This window comes from Balaenoptera ricei, chromosome 13, assembly GCF_028023285.1.
Source record: "Balaenoptera ricei isolate mBalRic1 chromosome 13, mBalRic1.hap2, whole genome shotgun sequence".
Classification (NCBI taxonomy): Eukaryota; Metazoa; Chordata; class Mammalia; order Artiodactyla; family Balaenopteridae; genus Balaenoptera; species Balaenoptera ricei.
The window spans coordinates 12,833,825-12,853,934 of record NC_082651.1 but is presented as its reverse complement, the minus strand read 5'-3'; the positions used below and the strand labels follow the sequence as shown (position 1 = coordinate 12,853,934).

The window sequence follows — 20,110 nt, the reverse complement described above, 5'->3', positions numbered from 1 at the left end:
TCCTGTAACAACCCAGAGAAGCAGATGTGCCAGGCCCCTGTTCTGTTGTTGGAGAGATTACAGCTGAGCCCAGAGGAGGAGAAAAATGTCAGAAGCAACTCTTGACCATGTCTCACTCTTTGTCTGACATAATAACACAAAGAGAGGTGTCCTAGGAACCACCTTGATGTAGGGCTTGATCACTAAACTGTCAGCACGCTTCCTCTGGCTCCACCTCACACCAAGGCCAATACAAAGAATTTTTCAATAGGATGTCGGTGATGAAATCGCACCTGGATGAACGTGCATTTCCTGACAGCTCAGCTAGCTTCTAAATTGTCACTTAAACGGTCTCCCCCACCCCACTCCCAGCCCCAGCAGGCATTTTTTTTCCTCAGTCACCTGGAGGGCGTCACCCCTGGGCTCCTCCATCAGAAGTAGAAGGTCCTGGAATCAATGGCAATTCACAAGCATTTTCTCAAACTCTCCATGGCCAGATGTTGCCTTATCAATCTCCCATGTGGCCAAACCAAATTTCTATTGATGGAGCAATCCCAGCGTCACCTGTGTGTTTTCTTATTCATTTATCCCAGTGGGTCCAGCCTAGACAGGAATAGGACCAGGTACCCCCCTCCTAGGAGGAACTGGGCTAGCTCACGGTCAGGGACAGGCCAGGTGGGCAGGGAGGAGCCACAGACTTTATTTCTTCAGTTATAATACCAGGTTACGTTTTGAGATATGATTTCTCAAAAGGGAATTAATTCAGGCAAAATCTACACGTGAACATTGGTCCCTTGATCTGGATGAATCTGCACTGGGGTCCAGGCCCTGCCACGGCTCTCTGATGAGAAGGCTGGCAGGCGTGTCACAGAGGGGAATGCAGACAAGAACGTGCTGGGTCGTGGAAGGGAATCCTGCCCCCCCATCCCATGCCGCGTGCACAGGGGCATGATTTGACCCTCAGCATGACCAGAACTACTTCATAACAAGGCTTGACTATAACAATACAGGAGGCTGGACAGTCATCTCAGACACATGCCATAAGCTCTTCCCTCCCTAGCTAGTTCAAGCTCACAAGGCCACTCAACACAGCATTTTGAAAAGCTGCCCATTCCTCCGTAAAAAACAAACAAACAAACAAAAAAATTATGTGAAAGTGCATAATCTAAGGGGAGGGCCTTAAAGCAGAAAAACGTGTGATGGCAGTAGTTTGGGTTTTGGGGCTGCGCTTTGGTGCCACTTCCTGGGACAGAGTGCAGCGCTGCCCTAGGAACGTAGGGGACAGGCAGATGGGCAGTGGGCAGGGTGGGGAGAGATGTCTGTTGCAGTCAACGCCTGCAGCTGAGTCTTTGAGGAAGAGAAATGAGCCCAGATTGCTGCACACCGTGACCCCATGGCACCCTCAGAAGTCATAAGGGGACACAAAGATGGTGACCTTGGACACGTGGTTGGCCTGGAAGGAGCGGTCCAGGTATTCGGACATGTCAACATCCACCTCCAGTGTCTGAGGTCCCTCCAGGGTCTGGACCAGGATCAGCTCCCCTGTCTGGCGGTCCGAGCGCTGCATCACAAAGTGGCCGCGGCTGTTCCCACCCACAATCCCAAATCGCAGGCTGTTGGGTCCAGGCCGGCCGGGGGCCGAGGCCGTGGCCATGCGGAAGAGCGTGATGGGCGTCTTCAGGTTGGAGGGCAGAGAGAGGTAATGGAAGGAGATGGTCTTGGGCATGTGGCGGCAGGGCCTGCTGTCCATGGGGCAGGGGTTCCGTTCACACTGGCTGGAACAGAGAGGCAAAACATAGGGAGCCGTCAGCCTTGGGGCAAGTCAGGAGGGGCTGCTCGGACTGGACCACCCGCCCTCCTGCAGAGGCCACCGGAGTGACCCTTCCAGCCATGGGTCCCTCGCCACGGGCGCTCCAGAGCCACAGGCCAGTGAGTGTGGCTGGCGTCAGGCCTGGCCATGACTCACCTGTATATGTATGTCCGGGTGTGCATGCATGTTTATATATGCTATTACTACCGTTTTTACAGAAAAATAAAGCCGGGGAAGATTAAATAACAATGGTGCTGGCATTCAAACCAGGTGCCCATCCTACACGTGCTGAGACCCCAGCAGATAGCTGGCAACGTCCTGGATTGTGGTTCTCCACATGTGGTAGGCTTTCTAAAACACCCAGTGTCTGTTCTTTTTTTTTGGGAGGGGGGCGCACCCCACGGCTTTTGGGATCTTAGCTCCCTGACCAGGGATCAAACCCGGGTCACGGTAGTGAAAGCGCCAAGTCCTAACCACTGGACCACCAGGAAGTTCCCCCAGTGTTCACTCTTAAAGCAGGACATCCTGTCTTCCTCAGGCATGTGGAGCCAGGGGTCGTGTGGAAGTGCTTTGATAGTTTTCTACCTTGTCCAACACAAGAGACAGATGCCATTTAGTGATTTTGGTGACTCAGATCATCACCATTAAGGAGGTCAAATAGCACTTCCAGATGTTAATCAGGGATGTCCCCAAAGGCTCTGACATACAGGTCTCTCTGTCCCTTCACTACATGACACCGGAGGAAGATCTTCACTCTCAGTGAATAACTGCCACTCTTCAGCGCCACCGACTTTCATGCTGCTTCTAATCTGCTTTAGCCTTAAAAGCAATTCAGGCAGCTAAACGAGTGAGGTCAATGCATTCTAAAGACAATCTAAGGCTCCTGTGATCTCTTTCTCAGAAGAAAACATGTGTACTTTGTGATAGCTGCAGTTATTCTCCTTAAAAGCCTGTCTCCCACCTTTTGGAAAAAAAAAAAGTCTGTTAGGTGCTGAGGTTACTAGAAATTGAACTTCCTAGTAGCAGTGGAAAAGCAGAGTAATATAATGCAAAGTGTACAGTTACCATGTGAACACAGGAAATGATCCTCTCCTGAACCTGTGTAACAGATACCTGCCTCCTGGCCGCCTCACCATGGCCCTCTTGGCCTCCCTGTCAGCAGGGAAGCTCTCAGAACATCATTCTTAAGTGCGCAGGGCATCAGTGCATTCAATGCAACCTCTAAAGGGAGACGGGAGCTCTGCGAAGCCAGACTCCTGGCTCCGTGCCTTTCATCAGACATAACTGTACCTTCTCCCAAGACCATCTAGGAAGAATGCAGCCCAGCCCCCCAGGAGGCCTGGGTGAGGGATGTACGTGCTCAGCCATGGGTGGCCCTGGCTGTACTCACAACGGAGAGGTCTTCACGTAGCTCACGTTGCCGCTGCCCTCGGGGCACTCGGGGCTGACGCACTGGAAGCCTCCACCCGTGTTGATGCACACGGTACCCCGGGGGCACACGTGCTGCGGGCTCACACACTCATCGACATCTGAAATACCGGACACCCAGTGAGGGTGAAGATCCCCCGACACCCCCTCCATCACTGATGGGACTACATGAATGGCCCCACAGGCACTGGAATGAGGTGCTCCACACGCAGTGAACTTTCCAAATACCCAATGCTGATTCTTAAAACTGGAAGTCCGGTCGTCCTTAACCATTTGAGATCCAGATCTGGTGGAAGTGCTGGGGAACTGCCCTCCCTGGATCCCATCCTCCTCCCCCGGCCATGACAGGTTACAGAGGTGCTGGAGGGCACGGACGAGTGTTACTGGTCACAGCACTTCTCTCAGACCTGCCTCCTCCTCAGCCAGAGGGCCCAGGAGTCTGCCCTCCGTGGCTCATATCATGCCCTTTATATGTTCTCTGCTCCCTTCACACGTGAGTTCCCGGGCTGGAGGCTGGGTTTCTTCCCAACCTCCACATAACCCTACGTGGGCCTTCATGAATACTTGTGGGATGGAAGGATGGATGGATGGATGGATGATGGGTGATGGCTGTCTGGATGCTTTCTCCCTCTAGTCCCAGGTGACCCACTCCTCTGAGCCCCGCAGTGGAGCCCCACTAGGACGTCACTGGGGAGCTGCCTGTTCTCTCAGGTTCCGTGTCAGCCCATGGAGGAGCCCTCTGCCCTCTCCTCCTCCCCCCGTAGTTCAGAGCCATAGTCTGGGACCACCTGCCTCTGCCACGGCCTCACTCACCCTCACAGCTCTTGCCGTCGGCCAGGGTCCGGTATCCGCTGGGGCAGGCACAGCGGTAGGAGCCAGGGGTGTTCACACAGGCGTGCATGCAGAGCCGGGAGCGCCCCTCCTGTCCGTAGAGCTCGCACTCATTCACATCTGGGGACAGAAATGCCCAGTACGACTCCAGGAGCCACCAGGCGGGCGGCCACTAACCATGACCCAGGGTGGCTGCTGTGTCACCATCTCTGTCAGCTGTGGCTAACTGGCTGGGTCGGGTGTGGCCACCAAGCCGTATCCCCGGCAGGGCATGCAGGAGCGCTCCCCTTTCTCCCAAGCCAAGGACCCCGAGGGCTGCAGGGAGGAGTCAGGGAGCCGGTGTAGCCGACCTTAGGCCAGCTCCTCTAAGGCCGATGACTACCTGGGGAGACCCTGCAGAGGCTGTCAAGTCAGGCCCAGCAGCCCAGGGAGGAAGGCGACGGGCTGCAGACCTAGACTCCCACCCTGTTCCCAGGCGCACCTTAACCCTCCTCATCTTTAGGAGTGGCGTAAGAGGGTTTCTGCTGCTGTAAAATGAGGCTGTTGGCACCAAACGGCCAATTCTTAGGTTTGAACCAATGGTTTGAGTTGTTTTCAGAAGGAACTTCGATCATCGGGAGAGGTTTGCAAAAGTGGGCCAGTCAGTAAAGCTAAGCGGAGAGGGGACCAGAGAATGAGCCCAGGCCCCTGCACAGCTCCGGGGGGCGGAGTGCGGGGAGCGAGGGGGCTGTCTACGGTCACAGCGACTCTAGCTCCTCCCTGCCACCTGCCCTGCGATCCCAGCCAAGAGGGAGCCGATAAGGGACCTGAAGGCTCTCCTAGACGAGTGTGCGTGGCCGGGGGGAGACCGGGGACCCCTGGCTGCTTTCTCTACAGTCTGGTTTTCTTAGGACAGCCCCTAATGTCTTCGCACTAGCTGTGTCCTAGCACCCATCTGCGCCACACTTACCTAAGCCGCAAGGTGGGCGGGCCTTTCTGAGACCACGCCCAGGAAGCCGCCCGCCCGCGCGCACTCGGCCCCTGGGCGAGGGCGGGGTGCGCCCGGGAGGGCTGCAGGTGGGCGCTCCTCTCCCCGCAACCCCAGCGTCCCCCCCTCCGCCTCCCTCCCCCGGCCGACCCCGCGCCTACCCTGGCAGACGCTGTCGCCGGCGGCGCCGCTCAGGTGGAATCCGGCCTCGCAGCTGCAGTGCTGCGTCCGCTCCACCTGCGCGCATCGCGGCGCGCGGCTGAAGGCGGGGTCCCCCTCCTCGCTGCCCTCGAGGGCGACTGCGGGGAGAAGACACCCTTAGGGCCGGGCCCGGCGCACCTGGGCCTGACCTTGGAGGAGCCCCGAGATCGGGGCGTGGCCCCTTCTCAGAGCTTACTCTGGAGTAGGGAAAGGAAAGGCACGGAATTAACCGAAACCCAGCCTTCGGTCCAGGGCCCACCGGAAGGGGCGAAGGACAGGGGACGCACCCGAATAGAACGATGCACGAAAAGCAGGCCACACAACTGCACCCTGAGGGCCACAGTGCCGTTAAATCCGCGTTTCACTTACAAAGGCTTAAAACACCAAAATTCTAGCCGTGATCACTGTAGTTGAAAACTATGCAGCTTATCGAAATAATGCCATTTGCAGCCACATGGATGGACCTCGAGATTGTCATAGTGAAGTAAGTCAGACACCGAGAGACAAATATCATATGGTATCGCTTATATGTGGAATCTAAAAAAAGGGTGCAAATGAACTTATTTACAAAACAGAAATAGAGTGACAGATGTAGAAAACAAACTTCTGGTTACCAAGGGGGAAGGAGGGAGGGATAAATTGGGAGATTGGAATTAACATATACACACTACTATATATAAAACAGATAACTAATAAGGACCTACTGTATATATAGCACAGGGAACTCTACTCAGTACTCTGTAATGGCCTATATGGGAAAAGAATCTAAAAAAGAGTGGATATATGTATATGTATAACTGATTCAGTTTGCTGTACAGCAGAAACTAACACAACATTGTAAATCAACTATACTCCAGTAAAAATTAATTTAAAAAAAAACTATGGAGCTTAAAACACTACTTCTTTTTCAGGGTTCTTTTTTGTATTTTTAAAATACTTTCCTAAAGTGTCTAAGCTTTTTGTTTGTTGTAACTAAGAACATAAATCAATTTTCTTATCAGAAAAAAAGTGTTAGTTTTTGAAAGTTTTCAAAGGATTGAGAGCTCTCATATGGTCAGAAGAGACTGCAAAGGAATCGGTGGTAGGGCTTCCCTGGTGGCGCAGTGGTTGAGAGTCTGCCTGCCAATGCAGGGGACACGGGTTCGAGCCCTGGTCTGGGAAGATCCCACATGCCGCGGAGCAACTAGGCCCATGAGCCACAAGTACTGAGCCTGCGCGTCTGGAGCCTGTGCTCCGCAACAAGAGAGGCCGCGATAGTGAGAGGCCTGTGCACCGTGATGAAGAGTGGCCCCCACTTACCACAACTAGAGAAAGCCCTCGCACAGAAACGAAGACCCAACACAGCCATAAATAAATAAAAAATAAATACATAACTAGGGGGGAGAAGCCGTGAGGCTGCCAAGAAGGCCGTTTCCACACAGGGCAGCCCCAGGGACAGGCGCTGTCAGGGGGCCTCTGGGCTCTTCCTGAGAAAGTGCCCAGCAGGGTGACTCAGCTGAACGGAATCAAGACACATTAAGCAGCAGATCTCTGGGGACCCCATTTAAACCTGACCTTGAGCTGGGTCCAATGCAAGGATATCAAGTATTGACAAAGCTTGTACTCTCTAGACACCAATTCTTACCCCCCCCCCCCACCAAGATTCCACTCAGAAATCAAGACAGTCAGACAGGACACTTCAGGCTTTTCTGGCAAAGGAATAAGACATCTTTAGGTTTTGACTTTTTTTTTTTTTTTTTTGACTTCATGGCATGCAGGCTCTTAGTTCCCTGACCAGGGATCGAACCTGTGCCCCCTGACGTGGAAGCATGGAGTCTCAACCGCTGGACCGCCAGGGAAGTCCTGGTTTTGATTTTCTTATATAAGAAATGTTGGCTGCAGCATAGTGTAGAACCGCCACCCATCCGCCATAGATTCCTTATCATTGGATTTTCTTGGCACCCGCAAAAACAGCCACAGTGTGACAGCTAGACCTTCAGGCTGGACAAATGTTGAGACTCGAGTGTGGGTCATAACCTCATCACCAGTCGAACGTCTAGTTCATCCAGCTCTGAAAATACTTTGGCCTGTGTCAGTAACTACGAATTTTGCAGGATGTGATAAGAGCGTCTGCAGGAGAAGCTGTTTTGCTGACGTGCAGAGGAAAAGTCAACCATGTGAAGGTGACAGCAAGGAAGCTTCTCAGGCCAAGTTCCCAATCTGGAGGGTTTTCAGGGTGGGGTCAGTCCTTCCACTTGCATTTTCTTCCATAAGAAGGATCAAAACTCTGGTTCCACAAAAGAACTAAACGCCATCCCAAATAACCACTTCAGGGAACCAGAGGGATCCTTGGGTGTAAAACAGAGAGGACATCCCGCCTGGTCTGCCTTTGGTGACCCATGACTGGGGTCCTACTTCTCTCTCTGCAGCAGACTGTCCTCCCCCAGCCCCACAGCCGCTACGTACCAGTCTGGGCCTGATGCTGACAGCGGCTCCCCGTCCTTCCCGGAGGACAAATGCATTTGTACTGGTTGACACCTTCCACACATGTGCCACCATTCTGACAAGGCTGGCTGGAGCATTCGCTGATATCTAGGAAAATAAATAAGTTTCAGATACAGGTATGTGAGTTCTAATTCTAAAATGAACAAACAGAAAACAAGATGGGGTCACTTTCTTTCCATGGCAGGATGACTCCAGTTTGTGACCTCCCCACTCTGCCCATGCCACGGCCCCTCCCAGCAAGAGCAAGAGCTGGGAGGGGGCCAGTGGGGCTGAGATGTAGCCTACCCTCATTCAGCAGGCCACGGACCCTGGCACACGCTGCGCCCACCTGGAGCTCTACCTGTGGGAGCTGGCCCATCACCCAGCTGTGTTCCACTCAGAGGCACCATTTTCTAATTTGCAGTGTAGACGCTGTAGCGGGGCAGAGGCAACTACCTGTGGCCTATGCCCACATTGCCTTTGCATCGAGCCTTACAGCCCCCCAACTCTGCCCCTATCAACCAGCACCCAGGTAGAATACCTTCTGAACAAGAACTCAATTCAGAGGGTTATAAGAGAGAGGGGTGGCCCATCAGAATGTCCAGGGATGGGAAAAATGAACTCTTTCCAAATTCCCACCCAGACACCCTCCTGTGCTCATTATTTCCTGTGCGACCAGGGAGGAGTTAATCTTGACCTTGACATTTCCTTAATGTTGGAAAAGGGAAATGTTCTTTGCTTATATACACAACGGTCCTGTGGGAAATATATAGAGAGATATATTCAACGTGTTTAAAATTGTAATAGGTTTAGGGACTTCCCTGGCGGTCCAGTAGTTAGGACTCGGCGCTTTCACTGCCGGGGGCCCAGGTTCAATCCCTGGTCGGGGAACTAGGATCCTGCAAGCCGAGTGGCGTGGCCAAAAAATATGATAATAATAAAATAAAATAAATCTATTAATAGGTTTTAATAGATTTTTCTCTGTGTGGTAGATTACAGGTAATTTTTGCTTATTGACAATTTTTTATACTCTTCCGTTTTTCCAAAATAAATCTTCTAATGAGAAAAAATGATTTTTTAAAACCCTCAGCCCACATCTGCTTGTTGTGAGTTCCTTAAGCCCAGTTTTAATGCACAGAGCACAGGCCGTTTCCACCAGAGAGGAAAGGTTTGTCAGTTCACTGACTTGACCACAGCATCTTGGGAAAGAAAACTGGAAGCACCTTCTTGTTGGCATAAGAGCATCCTTTCCTGCTGTGTCTATCAAGAGGGAGGAAAAGGTGCTTTGCTCCTGATGAGAACAACAGCCTTCCTGTGGGTGGGTTGGCAGGGACTTTGGCTTCTCTTCAGCCTCCTTGTAATTGGGATGTTATGTAGACGATTACATGGATTCTATTAATCGTGAAAGGACCCAGACCATCCAAATGCTGCTTATCCCTGGAGAAGAAGCCATTCCAATTCCTCAGTAACCTCAGCCTGGGGAGGGGAACCTCAGCAATCCCCCCCTCTATGTTCTGTTTTCAGATGACCGGTTTCCAGGAATGTGTCTGGAACGACACAAATGCCCCAGAGCTTGGAATTTGTTTCTGCCCATTGTCCAGCACCATCATTGCTCCCCAGCAAAGTCTGAAAGTGGGCAGATCACTAGGCTGGGAAGTTATGGGCAGAGAGCCAAAGACTGTGAACCGGAGAATCTTTCGGTTTGGCCCCGGGGCGGCGACCAGCGCCATTGTCTGTCCCCTGCTGGGCTTCCAGTGGAAGGCACTGAGTCTAGCGCACCTGGCTGCACCTGGCTGGTGTGGGTGTGGGTGTGCGTAGGGTGGGATGGAATCATTGGCTTGATAGAGAAATGCAGAGGTGCCCCGCTCCCGTCTGGATCTTGTTCCCCAGGATTTTCATTTCTAGACAGGCTCTATTCGACTCTTTATTTCTTATCTTGATACAATGTCAGGCATTCCATGGTCTGATGTCCAGTTCTGGCGCCCCATCTGTGACCTGACTGAGGTACAGTTGTCATCACATTCTTATCTGTCCAAGCTGTGGCATTTAGCTAAATGCATGGCGACTTCAGAGCTATAAAGAGGGCACTGGCAGACCTAAATAGACATTTCTCCAAGGAAAGCATACAGATGGCCAACAGGCACGTGAAAAGATGCTCAACATCGCTAATAATTAGAGAAATGCAAATCAAAACTACCATGAGGTCCCACCTCACACCGGTCAGAATGGCCATCATTAAAAAGCCTACAAATAACAAATGTTTGAGAGGGTGTGGAGAAAAGGGAACGCTCCTACACTTTTCGTGGGAATGTAAATTGGTGCAGCCATTATGGAAAACAGTATGGAGGTTCCTTATGATAGAGTTATCATATGATCAGCAATCCCACTCCTGGGCATGTATCTGGAAAAGACGAAAACTCTAATATGAAAAGATATATGCACCCCAATGTTCATAGCAGCACTATTTTTTTTTTAATTTATTTTTATTTTTTAAATTTTTGGCTGCGTCGGGTCTTTGTTGCTGCACGCGGGCTTTCGCTAATTGCAGGGAGCGGGGGCTACTCTTCGTTGTGGTGCGCGGGCTTCTCATTGTGGCGGCTTCTCTTGTTGTGGAGCACGGGCTCTAGGCGCGCGGGCTTCAGTAGTTGTGGCACGCGGGCTCAGTAGTTGTGGCTGGCGGGCTCTAGAGTGCAGGCTCAGTAGTTGTGGCTGGCGGGCTCTAGAGTGCAGGCTCAGTAGTTGTGGCGCACGGGCTTAGTTGCTCCGCAGCATGTGGGATCTTCCCGGACCAGGGATCGAACCCGTGTCCCCTGCATTGGCAGGCGGATTCCCAACCACTGTGCCACCAGGGAAGTCCCCATAGCAGCACTATTGACAATAGCCAAGGCATGGAAACAACCTAAATGTCCATCGACAGGTGAACTGATAAAGAAGATGTGGGGGCTTCCCTGGTGGCGCAGTGGTTGAGAGTCTGCCTGCCGATGCAGGGGACACGGGTTCGAGCCCTGGTCTGGGAGGATCCCACATGCCGCGGAGCAACTGGGCCCGTGAGCCACAACTACTGAGCCTGCGCATCTGGAGCCTGTGCTCCGCAACAAGAGAGGCCGCGACAGTGAGAGGCCCGCGCACCGCGATGAAGAGTGGCCCCCGCTCGCTGCAACGGGAGAAAGCCCTCACACAGAAACGAAGACCCAACACAACCAAAAATAAATAAATTTATTTAAAAAAAAAAGATGTGGTATATAAACAATGGAGTATTACTCAACCATAAAGAAGAATGAAATATTGCCATTTGCAGCAAGGCGGATGGACCGAGAGATCATCATACTAAGTGAAGTAAGTCAGACAGAGAAAGACAAACATTATAGGATATCATTTATATGTGGTATCTAAAAAAAATAATACACATCAACTCATTTACAAAACAGAAACAGATTCACAGACATAGAAAACAAAATTATGGTTACCAAAGGGGAAAGGGATGGGGGAGAGATAAATTAGGAGTTTGGGATTAACAGAGACACACTACTATGTATAAAATAGATAAACAACAAGGTCCTACTGTATAGCACAGGGGAACTATACTCAATATCTTGTAATAACCTCTAATGGAAAAGAATCTGAAAAAGTATATATATATATGTATATATATACATATATATATACATACATATATATATATCCGAATCACTCTGCTGCATACCTGAAACTAATACAATATTGTAAATCAACCCTACTTCAATTTAAAAAAAAAGAGGGTACTGGCAGAGACTATGGAGAGGTTGGAAAGCCAAAAGCATGGATGATAATTCCATTTTAATCTTTTTACTGAGCACTTACTGTTTCCCTGGAACGAAGCTAAGTGTTTTACATGCATGAGCTGATTTTTCCTCTTTTATTTCTGTTTCCTGTTGTTTTATCATCTTGCTTCAAATTTTCCATTTCTCCAATCACCTCATCTCTAAGGTTTTCTGATTTTTATTTATATTGTCCTTTCATAGTTTTTATCTTTTTAAAATTTCTTTCCACTTGTTTGGAAATACTAGGTTACAGTTTTCATCTTTTTTTATGGTCATGTCTTTCTGGGATTTCTTCATTGACTGTAGAGAGTTTATTCTCTGTATTTTTAGAATAATTTGTATGGAATTTGGCAAGAGTCCTTTTCTGTTACTCATATTGAGGGGAAATAAGTTTTCCCGCATAGCTTTTCTGACTTCCTGACTCTTAATCTCCCCCTTTAGTTGTTTCTCAAGGTGGCTCATGCCTTCCCTGCTCTGCCCCATCCTCTCTCTTACTTTTACCTGGACCATCCCTTTCATTTGCGCCGATTTTCCTTGTTGGGCTCAATTTGGATTCTCCTCCTATTCGAGTCTCCTCCACACTGGAGCTTTGTCCTGAGAAGTTTCCAGAGATCCTCGGGGCCAGATTGCTCCAGCCACTGAAACTTCTTGATGCAAAGGTAAACCCCACACCTGAGAAAACTGACCCAGAAAGGCCAGTACTGAGCCGGATCCCGATACAGTTACTGGATTTTCAAGAAAAACTAAAAAATCCTTTGGGCATCCAGGCACAAAGACCAAGGTACTTATGATAGCAACAACAGTATCAGTTAAAACAGGAGACGTGGAAGAACACATTTAAGATACTCAAGAAAATGTGAGACAGGTATTTTATGTCCAATCCAACAGTCGTTGGGTGGTAAAGCTGTACACTTTTTGAAAGTGTAAGAACTCGGGGAATTGCCCCCCTGAGTCCCTCTTCAAGGAACTACTGGAGAGAGGTCAGCAAGAGGACGGTGATGCTTACCAAGGCTCAGCATCACAAGAAGAGAGATGACGGACAGCAGGGACTTCCCAGCAGAAGTATGTACCGCCCCTTTGCCCAAACAGTACAAAAATCTCACCAGAATCTGATCAAGCCTCTGGAGTTAGCTACCAGTTTATAAGAAATACAGAGACCCAAAACTTACAAACTTCCAGTCATAACATAAGTACTAGGCATATAATGTACAATGTGATGACTGTGGTTAACTCTGCCGTGTAGTATATTTGAAAGGGAGTAAACCCTAAGAGTTCTCATCACAAGGGAAAAAAAAAAAAACGTTTTTTTTTTGTATCTGTAGGAGATGATGGATGTTAACTAAACTTCCTGTGGTAATCATTTCACAATATATGGAAGTCAAGTAGTTATGCTGTACACCTTAAACTTACACAGTGCTGTATGTCATTATATCCCAGTAAAACTGGACGCACAGACAAAAGAAATGCAGGTCATGTTAAATGACCCCACAGGGATGCAGTGAGCAAGATCCAGGCTATGGGAAACAACCCATTTTCTTCAACAAATAAACTGCAAAGGAATGGGAGACGGGGAGGAGGAGTCGTCTTCTTCAAGATGACTATGGATTAAAAAGGTGTAGGAGACACATCAACCAACTGCAGTGTATGGAACTTATTTGGACCCTGGTTCAAACGAAGTGTTAAAAATATGAGAGACAATTGGAGAAACGTTTACCCTGACTAGATATTTCAAGATATTAAGAGATTTGCTGTGTTGATAATTACTGGGCTATGAGTGGCTGAGAACCATTAAACTATTCTTTCTGCTTTTGAATGTTTGAATTTTTCCATAATGAAAAATGCTTTAAGATTGCTTGTCTTGATGAATGGATAAAGAAGATGTGGTACATATATATACACATAATGGAATATTACTCAACCATGAAAAAGAATGAAATAATGCCATTTGCAGCTACATGGATGGACCCAGAGATTATCACACTAAGGGAAGTAAGTCAGACAGAGAGAGACAAATACCACACTGTGGCGGGGGCGGGGGGGGGATGGAATGAGAGGTTGGAATTAGCAGATGGAAACTATTACATGTAGAAGGGATAAACAACACGGTCCTACTGTAGAGCACAGGGAACTACATTCAATATCCTGTAATAAACCATAATGGAAAAGAAAAAAAGCGTGCTTGTCTCGGCATTGGTTATGATTATAGAAGCAACAGAGGAATAGTTAAGTATAGAATAGCCCTTATGAGGAAGTGCTTCATAATCATTAAAAGTTATGTTTAGAAAGAAGAGTTAATGGAGATTAACTTGCGTTAATATCTACACACAGAAGATGTTGAATATGTAAAATTTGCATATATCTGCTTAGATAAAAGTCTGGAAGGAAATTCATAGTTTCTATATATAATCCCCCATTCATTCATTCACTCACTCAAGCATTTGGTAAATCAGCCAGCCAGTCAGTTTCACAGTAACTAATTATCAAGTGGCTACTATATCAAAGGTCTTTCAATTGCTGTTTAAAGGTCTCTGAGGAAAGGTCTCATGATATGAAGGCAAGGGAACTGAAGCTGTGCTCTATTCTGACTTCAAGATAATCTTCCAGACACCAAATCCAGTGCACGACCCTGATTTTCTGCAGTCTCCCTGTGCTTTGCCTCTGCAGGCTCTTCCTGTCTCCTTTGCCCTCCTTTGTCTGGGTCCTGAGCTACTTCTTCTTCTTTTTTTTTTTTTTTAGAGGCAGGATCTGATATGAGTTTATTTATTTATTTATTTTTGGCTGTGTTCGGTCTTCGTTGCTGCACGCGGGCTTTCTCTAGTTGTGGCGAGCGGGGGCCACTCTTTGTTGCGGTGCGCGGGCTTCTCATTGTGGTGACTTCTCTTCTTGCAGAGCACGGGCTCTAGGCGCGTGGGCTTCAGTAGTTGTGGCAGGTGGGCTCAGTAGTTGTGGCTCACGGGCTCTAGAGCGCAGGCTCAGTAGTTGTGGTGCATGGGCTTAGTTGCTCCGCGGCATGTGGGATCTTCCCGGACTGGGGCTCGAACCCGTGTCCCCTGCATTGGCAGGCGGATTCTTAACCACTGTGCCACCAGGGGAGTCCCCTGAGCTACTTCTTTTCTCTCTCTCCCCTCTCCTCTGGGTGCTCATATCACTGTCCATGGATTTCAACACCATCATTATGCTAATATTTCCCAACTGCGTCTCTCTGACCCTCCTTTGCCCTTGACACCAGACTTTACATCCAACTGTCCACCTAACTCTATTGGGAAAGGAAGTCTTTGGCCCCCCACTGGGCCTGGCACACTCCCTCAACATGAGATAAAGCATCCCCACGGCCTGTGCTGGGTTTACCACCTCGTGTGGCCACATCTTTCCCTGCTTCCTGCTCCACGAGTGCTCTTGTGTTCTGCTGCAGTTGTATGTGGATGGCCCTCAGGCACGCCCTCAGCTCCAGTGTTTCAGCTTCCTTGGGGAAGTGGAGGGGCGGGGAGGAGTGTCCTTCCACTGCACGCAGGTGAGCTGCCCTGTGCAACTGCTGCTGAGAGAGACCCACCCGCCCTGGGGGACGGGTGCCCACGGCTGGAGCTGGTCTTGCTCTGTCTACTCTGCGTGAGGACGGCGTTGCTCCAGCCAGGGCCTGACCGCTTTGTGTTTTCCTTGGAGACTCCAACACCGAGATGCCGTGGGCAGAAAGTGCTTGGAGCCTCGCTGGGACTGGTAACCAGGGCACGGTACTGTGCCCGATGGTCTCTGCGGGTTGAATGTATGGATCTCTACTGGGACGTTGCACAGACATGCTAACGTGACCAAAATGGAATTCTGATCAACGACCCACACACAGGTTGTTTAAAACAAACCTACCGGGCTTCCCCGGTGGCGCAATGGTTGAGAATCTGCCTGCCAATGCAGGGGACACGGGTTCGAGCCCTGGTCTGGGAAGATCCCACATGCCGCGGAGCAACTAGGCCCGTGAGCCACAACTACTGAGCCTGCGTGTCTGGAGCCTGTGCTCCGCAACAAGAGAGGCCGCGATAGTGAGAGGCCCGCGTACCGCGATGAAGAGTGGCCCCTGCTTGCCACAACTAGAGAAAGCCCTCGCACAGAAACGAAGACCCAACACAGCCAAAAATAAATAGATAAATAAATTAATTTAAAAAAAAACCCTACCTATTTACATTCCCACCAAGAGAAAAAAGAATAAAATAATGCCAGTTGCAGCCACATGGATGGACCTAGAGATGATCATACAAAGTGAAGTCAGACAGAGAAAGACAAATATTACATGATATCACTTACATGTGGAATCTGAAAAAATAATACAAATCAACTCACAAAACAGAAACAGACTCACAGACATAGAAAACAAAATTATGATTACGAAAGGGGATACGGGAAGGAAAGGGATAAATGAGGAGTTTGGGATTAGCAGATACACATTAGTATATATAAAATAGATAAACAACAAGGATTTACTGTGTAACACAGGGAACTGTATTCAGTATCTTGCAATAACCTGTAATGGAAAAGAATCTGAAGCCGTACATCTGAAACTAACACAGTGTTATAAATCAACTATAGTGAAATAAAAACAACAACCCAAAACAAACCTACATCTGTCGCTGGGTCTTCATGGTCTCATGCACCCTGTCTGGGAGCCTGGGAGCCCCGCCTTCTCTTCCTGCTCACATCCCACGTGGGATAAGTTCCATCAGTTCTGTCTCCAAGTTTACTTGCAATCTCCCCTGCTGCATCTCTCCCCTGGACCTGCTAACAGCCACCTAAGTGGTTTCCCAGCGTCCATCTCTTCTCGTCACCTCCAGTGCATCTCTACACAACAGCAATGTGCCCATCCAATCAGCACAGCCCTCTTCTTAAACCTGCTTATTGTGCTAGATCTAAAACCCCACCGACAGCACGGCCCCTATGGCTACAAGAGCTGGCCTCTGAGTCTCTCCACCTGCACTCACTCACTCTCAGCTCACACGCTGCTCCAGCAACAAGGTTCTATATTTTGTATTTTCGTTTCCTCAAACATGCCAAATCCTTCCCTTTGTCAGGGCCTTTGCATGTGTCACTCCCTCTTCCTGGAACAGTGTCCTCCTCGTGCCGCCCGTTAGTGACCGTCGTCACACGGCTGGATCCCGCTCATCCTTTCAGTTTTTGTCACCGCCTTAGAGCGACCCTCAACTGTCCCTCACCCCATGGGATTTATTCCCAGTCCCTTGTTAGATCCCTTCGAAGCACCGACCACAAATGTCGACTTGTTGACCTTTGTGTTTGGCGACCTGTCTTGCCTACACCCTGCAAGGCTGGGCAGTGGCTGTTAGATTCAGCATTGAATCCCTAACACGGTGCTTTGTGCATAGCTGGTACCCAATGAAAACTGGTTGAATGAATGGATGAATGAAGATTTTTAAAAAGGGAGGGTGGGGATGACGAATGAAAACAATTCTTTTTTTCCCAGCATGGCGGTAAGGGACAAGGGTATTTATTTCTCTGGTGGTGTTTTTTGGTTACCCATGTTGTCAAAGGGACGAGGTCTGTGGCTATGATTTCCTCAATTCAGGAAGCTTCAAATCTTAAAAACATGCTCTTCTGAGTAAGAAGGGAAAAAGGGAACTAATCCAGGAAGCTCAATGGCTGTTTTCCATCCTGGAGCTCTGGAACCTACCTCTGCCCACTGCGTTTCTTAATGGTATAATTATGTGTCATTTCCTTCCATGCCAACTTGTGTTCATCACCTTCTTTCCAAGCAGTTGCCCGGATATGGGGTGAGGGGCAATTATTAAAGCACTGCCAAATTCTTCAGTGACACTGACCTTTTGGGTCTTGAGATAAATCCCCTGTAAGTAAGAAGATGATTTCCCCCCTGTGGTCACACCCACAGTGACTACAAGACTCCTGACGTGGACGAGTGGTAGCTGCTGATAGGATTCTGGGGCCACTCCGAGGCGGGGGAAGGGGAGCCCTGGATTGTTGAACTCCAGCCCGTGTCCTGCCCATACCCTCAGTGCTGTCCCAACTGGTCACCAAATAGCAGGTAGAAGCACTACTTCTCCTTCTTGACAGGCTTGGGTGGCCCCCCTTTGAGGCTCCTTTTAGAGACAGCATCCATTAATCGAATAAATTCCTGCCCAGAACAGAACTGTCCGTCAGGCACCGTCCACTCACATGGAGAGCGGTCATGTCCAACAGCTGGTTGGGCACCTTGGTCGTGACATATGAGTGTTTTTGTTTCATCACCACCCGACGGTGAACTCCATGCCCAGCTTACACTTAAACTGTAAGATGAAAAATGTCCCTCTAAGATCTCAGTGTGGACTGGCCACCGCCTCGTTCCCTGAGCCACTGCTTGTCAGGTTTTTAGATAGTAAATGTGGCCCTTGTAGAAGTCCAGGGTGGGCTACAGCAAGCCGTCCTCGGGCACGGAGGTCAGGGAAGAAGGACCAGTGGGCAGAGAGGAGGCTGGGGGAGAGGGGAGGCCAAGAACACACGGCGAATCTGGAATGAGCTGGGAAGTTCAAGGTGGGGAATGAGGAACACCATTTTGGACAATGGGAAAGACCAGTAGACTTGCTGGTCACGCTTGGCAGTGGTCCTCCAGGGAAGGTGACCTCCACATCTCAGGAGAGGGACTGCTCGGTGAGACTGGGTGCCCTGATGTTTGTCAGGGCTGGCTCGACCTTCCCAAAATGTCAGTGCAGGGGAAGGTATCTCACCTGGCCATGCCCTACTGTTGGCTTACACCTGGCAGCCCTTCTGATTGGTTAGGGCCCAAATACATCAGCGCTTCAAAACATTCAATATCCTTTTTGCTTCTGGCAGTGGCAAAAACCAATAAAGCGGTGTTTCTCAAAATTCAGTTAACGTCAGAATCGTACGAAAAATGCAGATTTCCCAAGTCTCATCCATAAAGATCTCACCCAACTCGGTAGACCTGTTGAGGCCTCAGAGCCTGTGTTTTACAAGCTTTCTGGGTGACTCTGGAGCACCTAAAAGTTTGGGAACCGCAGCACACAGGCCACAATGCAGTAGGGCTCTGTTTTCCATCAAGGGGGTCCTGCTGCAGGGAGGTGAGGTGCTAATACATAATTAACACGTGCAAGGTCAAGAGGGCAGCTGGCAGACACACCCAGGATCCTCTGGGAAGGCATCCTAGGCAGGCTGGTAGGATGATACTGGGCTGCTTTGGGTCCCAACATTGTCAAGCAACAACGTATTCCTTTGTTCCTGAGCCTCTGGTGTTTCTTACTTATCTGCCTAAATATGCATTTTTCAGCTATCTTCTCCCTTGAACCCATCTTTTCATTTAAACCACATGATGCTTACTGTAAATGTGTATCACCACTGTGGGCTGAATACGGATAAGACCTGAGTAAGAAAGAAAACTTGCACTTGGGTAAAACGTGCTTGCCCACAGCACCGCCGGGGGAGCATGGGCTGGTGCCGCCCTTGTGAAGAGCAGCATGGCAGCACTTGGTCCAAAGGAAGTGAGCGTGCAACCAACTGCCCCCCAACTCCAGCCCCATATACAGGGCCCAGAGACAAACAGAGGGGATCAGAAGACCTTGTCAGCACTGTTTGTGGTGGTGGGGAGGAGACTATCATCTGGGTGTCCATGACAGGAGTACAACAGGTGAGATGTGCCCGCACCTCATGGAAGTTGGTGGGGCCATCAGAGGCACCTGGATGCTCCGAGGAAGAAACCAAATGGGGTCAGTAACTCAATCTGTAAGTTAAAAATACAGACGCCCAAAGCAATGACAATGAAATGCTGTTGTGGTCCCACCTCTGCTACCATAGTTTAGCACACATAAGGTGCTTTTCCTGGATGGAGATCTTTCAGGGTCAAGGGTAAATCCAGATACTGGCATTTCCCCCGGTGTGTCTGCAGGTCATGTGGCTTGATTTCCTGGCTGGTTCCCAGTTAAGTCTGAGAGCTGGTACCTGTCATCAACCTTTGAATCACTGTTCTTCCCAGGAGGGGGAAACAGAAGTCTAGGTCCATGAATGTGGTGCTGGTCGCCCTGTGCTTCTCATGTCAATCTACACTCGTCTTCAGAGATGGCCTCTTTTTTTTTTTTTTTAACATTTAAAAAAATATTTTATTTATTTATTTATTTGGCTGGCCCAGGTCTTAGTTGCGGCAGGTGGGCTCCTTAGTTGCGGCATGTGAACTCTTAGGTACGGCATGCATGTGGGATCTAGTTCCCTGACCAGGGAACGAACTCGGGCCCCCTGCCTTGGGAGTGTGGAGTCTTAACCACTGCACCACGAGGGAAGTCCCGAGATGGTCTGTTTTCTGATGTTCCTTTATATTTTCAAGTTATTTATGCATTTGAAGTCCTCTCCATACTACTCTTGACGATGGACTTATTTATGTAATATTTGCATTTTCCCCTTCAATGCTTGGGCTAAAATCATGGACATTCTGCCCCAGCAGATGTCCCGTGAATCCTGTTCTGAAAATGAACAGGATATCCGTGATATTTTGACCATATACTTTTAAAAAGCCAACAAATTATGCGTGCCAAGAAAGTACTGTTTTCAAGCTTAGCACAGAGAAAAGAAGCCTTTTCATGCCTCCCTCTCATACCAATGGTCTCTCCTGCAGCCTGTCTCCACCAAGTCCCA

General features: G+C 49.3%; 1 protein-coding gene across 1 annotated transcript in view; it reads right to left on the bottom strand.

Moving 5' to 3' along the window:
- Nucleotides 1–630: 630 nt before the first annotated feature.
- The window catches only part of FBLN7 (fibulin 7), a 47,505-nt gene continuing 28,025 nt past the window's right edge, over nucleotides 631–20,110 (bottom strand). The window contains 5 exon segments of the mRNA XM_059942665.1: nucleotides 631–1,754; nucleotides 3,180–3,318; nucleotides 4,031–4,168; nucleotides 5,177–5,314; nucleotides 7,662–7,787. Coding sequence (XP_059798648.1) covers nucleotides 1,382–1,754; nucleotides 3,180–3,318; nucleotides 4,031–4,168; nucleotides 5,177–5,314; nucleotides 7,662–7,787 — 914 coding nt within the window. The 3' untranslated portion in view covers nucleotides 631–1,381.